This window comes from Mustela lutreola, chromosome 4 (genome assembly GCF_030435805.1).
Source record: "Mustela lutreola isolate mMusLut2 chromosome 4, mMusLut2.pri, whole genome shotgun sequence".
Classification (NCBI taxonomy): Eukaryota; Metazoa; Chordata; class Mammalia; order Carnivora; family Mustelidae; genus Mustela; species Mustela lutreola.
The window spans coordinates 16,512,847-16,527,435 of NC_081293.1; the positions used below are offsets into that span (position 1 = coordinate 16,512,847).

Below are 14,589 nucleotides of genomic sequence, written 5' to 3' on the forward strand. Positions count from 1 at the left end.
TGTGAGGGCCTCAGCACTAGCCTATCTTCCTACCACTTGGGCCCTTTTTTAAAAAAAGATTTTATTTATTTATTTGAGAAAGAGAGAGAGAGCGTGAGCACATGGTGGGGAGGGGAAGGGCAGAGGGAGAAGGAGAAGCAGACTTCCTGCTGAGCAGGGTGCCTGATATGGGGTTCATCCCAGGACCCCGAGATCATGACCCAAGCCAAAGGCAGACACTTAACTGACTGAACCACCCAGGTGCTTCTGCATGGGCCCTCTTGACTCTGACATTTCACTGCTGAGCCCCATGCTGGGCAGAAGAGTCAGGGGCCCTCTCCTGTCAAAGGCCACTTCCCATGTGGAGACAGCCTTCAGGACCTTTGGTTCGTGGCCAGAAGGTCGAACCAGGTACACCTTGGGAAGCACGGCCTGTGCATGGTGCCCCGTCGGCAGCAGCGAGACTGTCTGCAGGGTCCTGTGTGTGATTTACAATTTCCTGCAAGGTCTCCTAGGGGTGCCAGGCAAACAGAATAGGGGCGTGGGCTGCAATTACTTGAACACCACAACCGAAATGCTCCCAGGAAATGCCACCCCTCTTCTGCCTCATTTGCCCAGTGTCTGGAGAGTCCTCTGGATGGCCTTGGTGGCACAGTAACTGAGAGTCCAGGGCAGGAAGCTTTGCAATCCCCGAGCCAGCAACTCATGAAGAGTTACTGTCTGTTTGGAAATCAATTGCTGGAGCCAAGCAGATCCTCAGATAAACAACTGCTGTTGGACAGGGGCAAAGGCCTCTGGGGCTCCAAAGAGATTGTGGTCATTAATTAGCCATTGCAGAAAGATGCCAACAGTCCACAGCACGGCAGGCTCTCCTGGGGCTGGGGAACGAGAAGGACACTAAGAAGCTTTCAGGGATTCCAGATGAGCCATTGCTTTAGCTGGTGATCCTCCCCCAGAGATAAGATCTTCTAAAAGTGGCCATTTTCCCTGCCCTGAGTTCAGAGGGCTTTTCTGCAGAAGATCAGGGAACACGCGTGCATGGCTATGGCACAGTCCCCAAAAGGGAGGGTGCGTGGAGCTTCTTCCAGGACTAGATCGATGGAAGCGAGCCCTTCCCATGAATCTGACCAACGGTGCAAACGGATCAGGAACCACTTCCCATTTCCCTACGTCACCAGCAACAAGGATTGTTAATGTCTGTGTGATGCTTTATGTTTTACAGAGCCTGTTCAAAATCATTATCCTACTTATCCTGCAAAGGACAGATGAGAGACGTGCAAAGACACAGCAAATTAAAGCTGGCCATGGTATTTTTTTAAGTCAGATTCTAGTATTTCTGGTTCTACCTGCTCTCCACCCCCTCACCCCTTCTCCTCTGTCTCTGCTAATTCTCTGCTGATAAACCCAGCTTTTATCTTGAACTTTTTCACTTTCTGAAGACTTTGGCCAAGATTACCATGCTGAGAAGAAACACAGGATTCTTGTTTTGAAACCTGCTATTAATTGCAAGGCTCATGATAAACCAGAAGAGTGAATTAGAAGTTCCAAATCCTCTTAAAAGATCCTGTGTTTCACAACTGGCTACAGATTTAAAAAAATAAATCTGGCTGTGAAATCACTGTTCTTAGGGCCAGAGAAGCAAGACTGCACTAACCAGGACAGCCTGGCTGAAGGACTTCGCAAGTGTTTGTAAGTGTGCACTAAAATGCAATAGGAAGTTCATGTACAGCCATGCTTCCTAACCATCTTTCTCGTTTCTCTGTGCTGCCTTTCCTTACCAGTATGAGCAAGGACCGTTCTCTTCTCTTCCCAAACATGTTCAGATTAGCTCAAATATCTGCTAGGAACAAAGATCAAGACAACATTGATTCTCAGAAAGAAACTAGATGACCCTCACTTCTTAGGTTAGAGACCCATTATTTTGGAACCTCAAATTCCACAGTGCAAGGCCAACTCAACAAAGTCAGGAGGCAAAAAATTACAACCAAGCTCTGATGGTTGTTTATATAAAGAGACGTCCTTGAAGAGCCTACAGCAACTTGTATCAGAAAACATTACAGGATATAAATACTCTGCCTCCTTTACGAAGAAGTAAAAAACCTCAGAAAGTGCACAATGAATTTTTACAATCCAGTCTGGGTGTGAATGTAATTTTCCCCATCACCGAGTGGATAAATACAGGTTTTATCCTCTTAACAGATCCCCTAGGCTGCTCGAGATGTGAATTATACCTTTCTATATTTGGAAGGGGATAGAAACATGCAAACCTGCTACTGTTTATTTTCTAAAGCGTCTCCATGAATAGGATCCCCAGAAGCTCTATCTGTTTGCAGACATTCATCAGCAGGAAAGTAAACACACCACCAGGCACACATTTCCCCAGGGCTGTTTCATTCGGAACTAGAGCTCTGGTTTTCGTAGCTGCTTTGTCTAAATATTTTTGGGATGATTCATTCATGGTTTCAACATCTGAACGGCGGGTATCCCCGACACTCCTGACATACCAAGGCACACAGCGAGGCAGAGAGGAAAGGTAAGAGTGAAGGTCGTACCTCGTGTCTCCATCCGGAAGCACCCCCCTGTGCATCAGAACTAGGCTTCGTCCGGCAACTATGGGCAGCGAGTTTCCTTCTTCTCTGTAATAATAAAAACTCAACATGCTCGGGGCTCAGCCGGGGACAGTAGACTGGCACAGCCCGCCCAGCCCTGAAGGCCCGTGACTGAATCAGCAGTGAACTACAGGCTGGAGTTTTCCATGGGACCATTCACACTGGGGCTGGGAAAGTCACACTGGCCTCCCGCTTCTCTGCTGACCGGCAGAAATGCCCAGGCCCACACTGATGCATGCTCCCCGCTCTGGGACAGCTCCCTAGAGAAAAAGTGACTTTCTAGGAGCGTGGGATCCGAAGGGTGGGGGGACCCCCAAACGTCCACAAAGATACAACCAGCAGTACCATTTGTAAGAGTGAAAACATGGAAAGAGGGGAACGGCTAAGCCAGAGACTGTCAGTAGAATAACACGCCGCACAGCTTGTTAAAGTGATGAGCATGCAAAGGCGGGTGAACCCATGCAAAGTGCCCATCCACAAAAGGGGGCAGAACGGCACACACAGAAATGGCAAAGTATGTGAAATTATATGCAAGTAAATGAACAAAAATAGGAGGTGACTCTGTGACGAATAGGAGTTCAAATTCTTTAGGCTATTTTCGTCCTTATAAAAGTACTCAAGGTATTAACACAAATACTAAAACAAAAGGCTACAGAGGCAGGCCAAAACACTTTAATTTTCAAATAAGGCAGATAAACCTTTTTCAATCGTCTTGAATAAAGGGAGTGATCCAGGAGTTCCTACCCCTTTCCTATCTCACCCCTCCAAACGCAATGAGGAAAATGTGAACACATGGAAATGAAACAAATGGTTTAACGATGCTCTCCGCAACTTCCTGGTTCAAAGTCACGGCCAGGGGAAGGTGTGGAGCTCAGCACCTGCTACCCCTCGGCAAACTGAAACATTTGCCATCCTCGGTCTGTGAACAAAGGGAAAAACATCTCTGTACGTCCTTTTCTGAAACTCAAATTTGCAAGCATACACCTACTTTGGGAAACAAAGTTGGTTTAAAATAGGCTGGAGAGAAAAACAGTTCTTCCCCCAAACTTATCCACGTGCACGCTTCCCTCCTCCCCACAAACAAGGAAGCACCGAGACCTCTGACAATAAAAATTAATAAAGGGGCACCCGGGTGGCTTCGTTGGTTAAGTGACCGACTCTTGATTTCGGCTCAGGTCATGATCTCACGGTGGTAGGATCGAGCCCCACCTCGGGCTCTGTGCTAGGGCTCTCTCTCCCTCTCTCTCTGCCCCGCCACCCCCTGCTCAGGCATGCTCTCGCTCTCTCTACTACAGAAAAAAGAAAAAAAAATTGATAAAAGACTGAAAAAAAAAAAAAAAATCAGCCGGGGGGGGCGGATCAAGGACAGGATTCCCTTTTAAGAGCCTGAAACTCATGTCTGTATTATGGCTACAGGCTCCAGAACTTAGAGTGGCTAACAGGACCCACCTGCGCTCTGACAGGCTCATTGCATTTATCCTTTCTGCCTTCAGAGGAACGGCAGACTCTCCGGCACAGAAGCGTGCCAGACAGAACACCCTGAGCTCTCCAGCGAGCTTGGGGTTTGAACATGCAAGGCCTCGCTGTGCCTCTATTACTTGTGACCACCTGTGCCCCAGAGAAACAAGAGGCTTTGGTTTCATAGTACTCCTTCCTTCCTCCCCACCTTCCTTTCTTAACAACTTTAATTATTTATTTTAGATGGGGGCAGGGGCTAGAGGGAGAGGCAGAGAGAATCTCAAGCCGACTTCTTGCTGAGCTTGGAGCCCGACAGGGGGCTCGATCTCATGACCCTGAGATCATGACCTGAGTGGAAACCAAGAGTTGGATGCTCAACCTACTGAGCCACCCAGGCGCTCCTCATAGTACTTCTCTATAACTAGACTTGCTTCTAGAATAGTGATTTTTTAAAGGTTTTTTTTTTTTTTTATAATTTTATATGTCAGAGAGAGAGTGTGAGTGAGCACAAGCAGGGGGAGCAGCAGGCAGAGGGGGAAGCAGGAGCTGGATGCGAGATTCGGTCCCAGGACCCTGAGATCATGACCTGAGCCGAAGGCAGCCGCTTAACAGACAGAGCCACCCAGGTGTCCCAAGAAGAGTGTTTTAACGTTTTCATTACTATGAAAACCTGATCATTGACTCGCCTTATTTGTTTTCTTTTAACCCTCCAGCTCACTTCTCCCTTCTAGGAGAGCAATGACCTAAAACAACTGGCATGTGTGGAGCTTCAAAGTCTTTAGACCCTGAGACCCTGTTTCAGAAGCGTGGCTCTCTGCTCCTGTAACGGGACTTGGCCCTCTTTATCAGAAAACCCATCGCCAGCCCTGCTGGAACGCGTCCATCCCTCGGCTGAAGTGAGGCAGAAAGGGAGCAAGTTCAATGAAGAATTAAATCTGCTGACCCACTTGGGCAGGAGAGAAAACCCGCGCTGCGGGGGGATTAATGTGGCTGGAAAGCTCCGTACCACCACGGTCAGGACTGGCGCTCGAAATAAGGGGCAGAGGACTGGACCCCAAGTTAGAGCTGGGTGTCGGGTCCGGGCTTGCTGGGTGACCGTGGGTAAAGAGAGCACTTGACCTCCCTGGTCTTAACTTTCCTTGACCATTAGAGGAGGAAGAATTGGGAGACTTCCCATTTTCTGGAGTCTTCCAGTGTTAACCTTACAATGGGAGGATTCCTCCCCCTCGGGAAGGATGTTGGTTTCTTCTCCTCATCACTCCGTTCAGCAAACTGAGTTACTTTATTCAAGCCTCACAGAAAATCCCATGGGCGGGTATTCATATCCCCATTATGCAGAGGACAAAACTGAGGCTCAGAAAAGTCAAAGGACTTGCTAGTCCCTCAACAAGTGATTGGGAGACCAGGACTAGAACCTGGGAACCGGGGATGTCTGCCTCCAGACCACCCCTGCGGTGTCATCACCCCTTCAAACACAGCACTGAACCCTGAGTACTGTTTACATACACATTTGGGAGACAGGCATCTGGTATTCTATCACCTAGAATTCAAATATTTCCTTTATGGAAAAGCCAACTCCTTGGGTTATATTTTAACATTCCTTTTTTTTTTTTTTTTTTTTTGCGGGGGGGGGGGCGTGGGGGCGGCAGGGTGGGGGTGGCCAGACAGACCTGGCTCTCTTTGACTCAATGGGTGTGATCGAAAGAGCTTTTGCTTCATTTGTAACATACTCTTTGGAATGAGCTAACGGTCTGCTATCTTTGTCTTTTCCTCTAATTCCAAAGCATCACTTCTCCTGAAACACCCCCTTCACCTCCAAATGAAAAGATAGGCCACCTGGATCTTTCTCATAATTATACAAAGAACACATATTTTCACGGGGATCTGTTTACACATAACACTTAGCTGGTGGAGAAACCTGAGTGGCAATGGAGGAGAAAGAATTAGAAGCCAGTGGCCGTGACTAAATACATCAGAGAAGCACAAAGGCCGGAGCACAGAGGTGACACCAAGCGGAACACCAAGCGTGGCACCTCTGAACAAGTGCCTCAAAGACTGGGAGTTTATCAAGTTTTAAAAATGAGGCTTTTCTCCTGCCCCCTTGGCTCGGGAATTAGAAGGATAAACAACCACGCACCCCCTGCAGGGAGGCAGAAGTTTCCAGCAAGATCCCGGGGAAATTTGAGGGTGTGAAATGTTTGCTACTTTGCCTTTTATTTCCTTTAGCAGGGAGGGGAAAGGAGCCTCTGATTTCACAGCTCAAGTGTGCCCCAGGGAGGACCTGCAGGAAGATGCCGGGCGGGGAGGTCTTGTACCTACAGTGGTGCCTCCAGGACCCAACTCATCCTGTCCAGGGGCCTCTGCGCACGTTCCCGTGCTTTAAGGCCCAGCCTATCTTCACTTTCACGGTGGCTTGGCCCTGACAGGCAGGCTCCTCCTGTCCTCTGATAACCCCATTTCCAACTCCTCCGGCCCTCCCTACCCCTGCCTCCACAGTTCCCAGTACACTACCATTCAGCAATTAGCTCTTTGAACTCGTTTCCGGAGCCATGCCTAGGCATTCAATAAGAACCCGAGTTCACATCCAGGGCAGGGACAAGGCTGTGACCTTGGTTGGTGGGTACCCTGGGCCGGGTGCTCGGGTTTCCTTTACCTTTAACTTCAAGAGGAAACCCCCTTCACCTGCACAGATGATTCTAGAACTTGTTCCAGAAACTGTGGTTCATAACGAATGCTGACGATGCACGTACTGATTTCTTCGAAGTCTTTTCTGTTTACAAGTCCAAAAACTTGGACTCATTTTAAATAAGTATCTCGAATATTTTTCCTTTGTGGTTTCCTGTGTTTTCCAAATGTTCTTCAATAATCAGGAAATCAGAAAACATTTTAATAAGATTTTTTTTTTAAAGTAGAGTTAAAGAACAGCCGGGTATACCCAGGGCCCATGGAACGGAACTAAAACGATGCTGTGATGCCACCTAGTGACACTGAAGAGACAAAGCCAAGGTAAGTCAGAGCTTGGAACCACCTGGGGCCCGTGAGTCCTCCCTGGCATTGGGGGGTGGGGAGGAAGGGGACTTCTTTTTTGTTTCCCCAATCCTTACAGTCGGAAGGGGAAGGCAGGTGTCCTGAATTAGAAATGGGCAGGGGGCACCACTGACCCCACACACTGCCTTACCAGATAGAATTCTGACACCTTGGAGAAAGGAGCTGGGGACAGGGTGGGCGGGGGGGGGGGGTGCCCCCTATTGGGGGCACGGAGAACCGGAAGCAGCCCCAATGCTCACACCCTGGCAGATTCACTCTGCTGTCTTCATGTTGCACCCCATGAATTAAATTCAGCAGAATTTAGAATCTCAAGACACAGAGCTGAAGGCACAGGGTGTCGACCCTGTCGACAAGCCAGGTATGCCCATGGACACCCACCCTTCGTGGCCAATCACATTGTTCTCAGTCTCGCCCCCATCTCAGGCCAAGTCACTGGCACCACCCAAATCTTGTCACACGCTCTCGGGCAGCAAAGCCAAGGCAGCAGGAATGTTCAGGGAAGCGATGAAAGGTGGCAAACGCTGGTGCCCTTCTGTCATTAGGACAATAGAAATAGGGATTTCATCACCCTTTCTCTAGCCGGAGGACTCAGAGGTCACCAGATGACTCCAGTCTTCCGTGGAGTTCAGGGGCCACTTTTCTCAGCATCTCTCCCCATTCCGGCCCTTCCTCCTTTTAGTCACAAAGTCCCGTCGCTTCTACCTCCTGCCACCTCTGGGGTCCAGCTGCTCCGCTCTACCTGCCACATTCCACTGGCAACAGCCCCCTCTTCAGGACCTGCCCTGCACTGCAGCTTAACCCACTGAGCCACCCAGGCACCCCTGAGTCAATCTACTTCTTAAACTCTTTCATAATTTCCTTGTTCTTAGGATCGATGCCAAATCTTTAATGTGACTTACAGACAAGCCCTTCTAAACTCTGGCCCCTGCCTATTGCTCCGGTCTCCTCTTCTGGGGTACCTGCACACCCCACATTCCTGCCAGCATGCGTCGCCCTGACCTCACACACCTACACCCCCCTTCACCACCCTCCTGCCCCCATCAAGTCTCAGCACACATCATGTCTCCCGGGGAAGCTTCTTTCACAAGACCTTTTCAATTTTACGCCCCCAGCACCCTGCTCTGCTCTGCCCTGCCGACCACCACCCTGCCTTGGTTACCTGTTGTGTGCCTGCCTTCCCAGCAGGAACGTGAGTGTCTGGGCTGGGATCATGTGGGTCTTGTTGACCTTGTTTCCAGCGTAGCTCTGGGCCAAACACAGAGCCTGATATGTTAAGGCAGCAGCTGAGAAGGCAGCAGCAGGCGAGTGCAGGTTCAACTTCACTAATCGACTGTGGGACTTGGGACAAGGGGCTTAACTTCTCACTGTTGCTCCATAAATATTTAATGAATGACTGAAAAAATGAATTAGTGACCCAAAATAGCACCTGACATGGTTAATTTTATTCATTTATTTAAATACTTCACTTATTTATTCGAGAGAGAGAGAGAGAGAGGGAAGGAGAAGCAGGTTCCCTGATCAGCAGGGAGCCCAATGATGTCGATGATGTCGGGGCTCCATCCCAGGACCCTTCCAAAGACCCTAGGATCATGACCTGAGCTGAAGCCAGACTCTTAACCGATTGAGCCACTCAGGCACCCCTGATATGGTTAGTTTTAAAGGCACATGAAAGAACCTTCCATCTTAAGTTAAAAAACAAATGAAAGGAAAAGCCTACATTTTAAGGGTTCATCACAAATTCTGGAAGAAGTTTATTTGAATTGACTGCCTCCTTGGCAGGTGGCCTGTGCATCACATAATGCAGGATTTGAGTTCGATGCCCGGCGAAGGCAGAGAAAATATGCAACTAACAATTCACAGCCTGGAAGAGTGAGACATTAAATTGCCATTTACCCTAGCAAAGTATTGTTTGATAATTCAATAGTCATGTCTTGTAATCCATACAACGAATATAAACAGCTTCCAAATCCCTAACATGACTTACAGACAAGCCCTTTTAAAATCTGGCCCCTGCCCGTTTAATTTAATTCAAATATTTAATTGGAAAATGGAATACAATTCAAGTATTTTGCAAGGATAATTACTGTTTATTTTGATAACATGAAGCTTGAGGTCAACGTCAGCCATGCTATTAAAGAAAAAAGGTACAGGGGCACCTGGGTGGCTCAGTGGGTTAAGCCGCTGCCTTCGGCTCAGGTCATGATCCCAGGGTCCTGGGATCGAGTCCCGCATCGGGCTCTCTGCTCAGCAGGGAACCTGCTTCCCTCTCTCTTTCTCTGCCTGCCTCTGTCTACTTGTGATCTCTATCTGTCAGATAAATAAATAAAATCTTAAAAAAAAAAAAAAAAAGAAAAAAGGTACAGCACACTAGAATACAGAAGACTATGAGGGCTTATTGACTTTACCAAAGGATGTAAGGGGGTTAAAAAAAAAAACAAAACCCATATCACAGACTGTATCTATTTTTGCAAAATGATGCACCTGTAAGGCAGAGGTCTTCAAACAGGGCACTAAAAGACCTTCCAAGAGGTGCAGACATAGGCAGCTTTAAGGAAATGATCAGATCCTCAATTTCCATATGCATTTTTCCTAAAACTTGTCTGATTTACTGCCTCTCCTTTCTCATCCTATCTCCCAATATATGAAAAAAGAACAGAATCTCATCCATCCTAATTCCCAGATGATGTCAAAACCTCCATATCCTCTAACAAACAGACAATTCAAGTATCAGCGTCTGTGGGTCTCCTTGGATGAGACACCACGATGGGCTTCCTATTTGTGTAAGAGTCTAGAGAGGGTGAAGGATGGCATTAGACATGGGGCTGTCTGGGGACACACTGGGCTGTTCCAAACTCAATTATATGTTTAAAAATATACTAATAAAAATATGTAACGTAGTAGAATGGAATGGGAGTGATGTGGTTTTTATATGACTTTGATTTTTTTTATCCCCTGATTATTTCCAACGACTATCAGTTTTGGGCTAGATTTCTGGGACAGCAAATAAGCACTGATTCAGGGAGGTAAACACAGCACTTTCTCTGTGCCTTTCCTTCCTGCTTCCTTCCCTCTCTCCCCGCCATCCATCCATCCATCCATCCATCCATCCATCCAATTTTCCTTCCACCCACGATCCTCCAAGAATCAGAAACATGGTTGGTTGTCATAGGGATACCTAATAACACATTTGCGGAACTGAAAATGGTATCAGACCTTTACTGGTTGAAAGCAAATCTGGTGAGGTTGATTGGTTTGACAAGAAGGACTGGCTTTGTCAACTGGAAGACAGAACACACATTTTACCTAAGTGAATGAGCTACATTTGCAGCTGCCAGGCCTTAACAATGAAATATTTTAAAAAGCAGATAGTTTAAAATAAGCATTTACCAAAAAGGGGGAAAAAAGCACACCAACACATGTTTAGCAGTGTTGTTTTAATTATCTTATCTCTGTCGGGGATATCTGGGGTTACAGAAGTTGCCTCTAAGGAAAGAGGAACAGGTGTAATGTACAGTTCTGAGAAGTTTTCAAGTAGCAATAATCGTGCCTCGGATGAACCTCATTGGCTACGATATTGCCGCTGCGGAAAGCTTTTCCAGAAGTTTTGATGAAGCCTTCTGAGTGTACTTCCCAGAAAGGAAAAAAAAGTAAATGTTTCTAAGGGCTGAATAACATTCTTTTTGTAAGTCAGGTAATTTCTAATCATTCTCAATGCAATTGCAGAAGGAACTAATTGATTTGTCAGTTTTTGGCAGAGAACTTAGAAGGAATTCAAAGAATTAAGCGGCATTATTAGAGCAGAACTGCTGTCATCCCATGTACTCATTCACGGTTTCTCAGCGCTTCTACCCCTAAAAATGACAAATATGCAAAAGAGGGGATATGGAACTTCCTTATTCTAGCAATGACTATTTGTCCATTTATTTGTAAACTAGCTTTTAAAAGCCTGCTTTCCCATGATAAGTTGCAATTTAAATGCAATTTCTATGTATTATTGTGATGAAGAACAATTTTATAGCACTGATGACTTATCAACATTTTCGTTTGGACCAACTGGGAATCAGTAATAGCCAGGACAGAAACTTAGTCTAGGAGAAATTATTAGTAACTTAATACAGGAGAAATTTCTTTCTTTCTTTTTTTTTTTTTTAAAGATTTTATTTATTTATTTGACAGAGAGAAATTACAAGTACACTGAGAGGCAGGCAGAGAGAGAGAGAGAAGGAAGCAGGCTCCCTGCTGAGCAGAGAGCCCGATGTGGGACTCGATCCCAGGACCCTGAGATCATGACCTGAGCCGAAGGCAGCGGCTTAACCCACTGAGCCACCCAGGCGCCCCCCAGGAGAAATTTCTTTTAATACTCCTGATACTTGGAAAAAGGCCTTATAATTTATGCATCTGTTTACGTGCACAGCTATATGATACAGAGATTCATGATGAGGTGAGCAATAAAAGACTTTCAAGCAACTACACCCATTACAGCAGAATAAAATGCTATGTGGGAAGGAAAAACAAGAGTTTGAGGAAAAAAGAAACAACAAAAATTCTAGCTTAATGGAGAAATGTGGTTATAAAACGCCTGTGGACGGGGCACCTGGGTGGCTCAGTGGGTTAAGCCTCTGCCTTCAGCTCAGTTCATGATCTCAGGGTCCTGGGATCGAATCCTGCATCAGGCTCTCTGCTCAGCAGGGAGCCTGCTTCTCCCTCTCCTTCTGTCCAGTCACCCCACTCAACACACACACTCTCTCTCTCAAATAAATAAAATTTAAAACAACAACAACAACAACAAAAAACTCTTGTGGATTTAGATTCCACTGTATACACATAAACAAGTGATTTTTAAATGTCAATAGTTACAACACACCACTGGTTTTCATAATTTCTGGCAAGTATACCACAAGGCTTTATCAAGCCTTGTGAAATGGCCATTACACAGTTCCTCTTCCTTTGTCACCACGGGCAACCTGCTTCACCCAAAGCCTCAAAGAGTTGGGAAAACTGAAATATTCTCACATCATTCACAACTATCTGACAAGAAATTTCTGTGTTGCCTTAAAATGGATGAGTGCACGTGAAGTTCTATAAGATCACTCTGCAGCTACGTGAACGAAACACCTGATGGGCATTGTTCTAAGGGGCTTGCACTGGGGAGGGGTTTAGCTTGGATGGACTGATCTGATGATTTCAAAATTTTTCAGGGGTTGGAGCTGTATGTTCTGATCATTTTCTCTTGACCGTAAATGGTTACCAAGGCCAGTGGAATTCGGGTCCAGGATGTTGGGGCTCTTCCCACTTTTTCGAGTCTTGTCTGGGATGGTAAGACCCCAGGGTCTCTCCAGGATGTTGCAGGGAGCCAGGCTGCCCCTCATCGCCAACTCTTCCCCTCCTGAGCACTGCTTGGGAGCACTCCCTGACCTCAACTTTTATCTCTGTCACTGTCCTTCCCAGGTGGGGTCTGGATTAGGAGATGCGTAATAGTAAGATGCTTCTGACCCAAAAAGCACTCTAGCTTCTGGCCAGGAAGCCCGACCACCTGCCATTCCATGACCAGGGTTGAAGGGAGAAAGGAACCCCTCTCCCTGTCCTTGCGACCACCTTTAGCTGGAAAGCACAGTAGAACTGTTGATGATGCTGGTACCGTGTACGTTCTAATCTCTGTCATCAGAGAGGCAAGCAAGCAAACCTCTTTGTGCCTCAGTTTCCCGACCTATTAAGTGATGATAACAACAGAACTATCGCCTGAGATTGTGAGGGCTACAGGCAACACTGAACCGGCATACAAGAATGTAATAAAAGAAGCTATTATTCTTACTAAATGCAGTATTTAGAATTATAGAAGTGAACTCAAGAAAAGACAAGGTGAGAATCACTAGACAGCCGGTTTCCTCCATTGGAGTGCTACCCTAAAACCCCCTGTCCCATGTCCCTGGATTCTGCTTTTCAGCCAAATCTAGCCCCAACTGGCAGCAGCAGCCCATAGACTCTGCCGCAAAGGAGGTCAGCTGCAACTCACCTCCACCGAGGGCAACTCCTTACTCCTGGGCGGCTGCTGTCCAGAGGCATAGCCACTGAGCAGGAAGACCCCCATCCCCCCGACCCAACCACCAAGTCTGGCTTGCTCCCAGAGACAGAGAGTGCACACGGTTTCCTAGTGTTGTCACAGACAGCTGGCAGGATTTTGTACAAATCTTCTAGGTGCAGCATAGACCTCTGGCCCAGACGATCCCTCACCCGTGCGTGTGTGGCAATGGCAGAGGCACGGCAGGCTGAAGAGGCCCAGGCCGAGGAAGGAAACTTACCTGAAGAGTGACGGGACAAAGGAGGACCGGTCTGGCTTGGCATCAACTGCATCTGGGCTGCCTGTGTCCCCAGCTGCCTGCTCCACACCACAGCCTTGATCATCTGCCATCTGGAAGGAGAAAAACCAACCACACGGTCAGTATTTAGTGGCATCACTAGCCTCAGGATATTTCTAAGCAGCACTCACTAGGGACACAGTTTTTAATTAAAATGGCAAATGGGCCACCTTGCATATTTAGGTTCTGGGGGATTGTGCACCAACAAGTCATTCAAATGCTTGAGCACCAGCTTTATTTCCAGCATTGTTGGAGAGATGGATGAGACAGCAGCAAGGGAAACAAAATCCATGCCCTCGGGGAGCGTTGCATTGGGCCTCCATGGCCTCCAGGATTTTGTTAAAGGATCCCTGTGTAGGAGAAGCTGTGGGAGTTCAGTTGTTTGTAGGACAAGAAACTCTCCCCTACATTCCTGACAGCTTATAAGGTGCTTATCCTCTTCCTGGCATCACTCAAACCCAGTTCAAACACAACAGCAACCTGGGGTACAAAGCTGTTTGTATCAGATTCTTTTATTTACATGGTTGTACCAGAAGAGATTTCCATAAATTATTCTCCCACTTAAGAATCTTCAAGAGAGCCCTACAATCTAAACCCATTTCCTTGAATTTTAAGACCCCGTCTTATCTAGTACTGGCGCCTGCAAACTATGACCCACCACCTGTTTCTGCAAATAAAGCTTTATTGGAATTCGGAGATACCCATCCGTTTACATACTGTCGGCAACAAGAGTTGAGCAACTGTGGCAGAAACCATGTGGCCTGAAAAGCCTAGAATATTTACTACCTGGCCATTTCACAAAAATGTCGGATCTCCTACTAATCTACTATTCCCTCTACTTTAAAGAATAAAAAATAACTGTAAGAATAGAAACTGACTGGGGCACCTAGTGGCTCAGTCTGTTGAATGTCAGCCTTTGGCTCAGGTTGTGATCTGGGGGTCCTAGCACCAAGCTTCGTGTCGGGCTCCTAACTTGGTGAGGAGTCTGCTTCTCCCTCTACCCCCCACCCCCCGGCTCATTCTCTCTCTCTCTCAAATAAATTAATCAAATCTTAAAAAAACAGAAACTTAATTATTATTTATGTAATTGTTTTGTGAGCATTACCTTAATTTAACACTCTCAATAATGCTGTTAGACC

At 46.8% G+C, this 14,589-nt stretch overlaps 1 protein-coding gene and 1 pseudogene across 1 annotated transcript in view; both read right to left on the bottom strand.

The window, feature by feature from the left end:
• The window catches only part of CASP7 (caspase 7), a 29,785-nt gene that overhangs the window by 9,805 nt on the left and 5,391 nt on the right, over positions 1 to 14,589 (bottom strand). The window contains exon 2 of the mRNA XM_059173132.1: positions 13,394 to 13,503. Within this exon, the coding sequence (XP_059029115.1) occupies positions 13,394 to 13,503 (110 nt within the window). The remainder of the gene's footprint in view (positions 1 to 13,393; positions 13,504 to 14,589) is intronic.
• On the bottom strand, positions 10,554 to 10,686 carry LOC131830868 (U4 spliceosomal RNA; annotated as a pseudogene).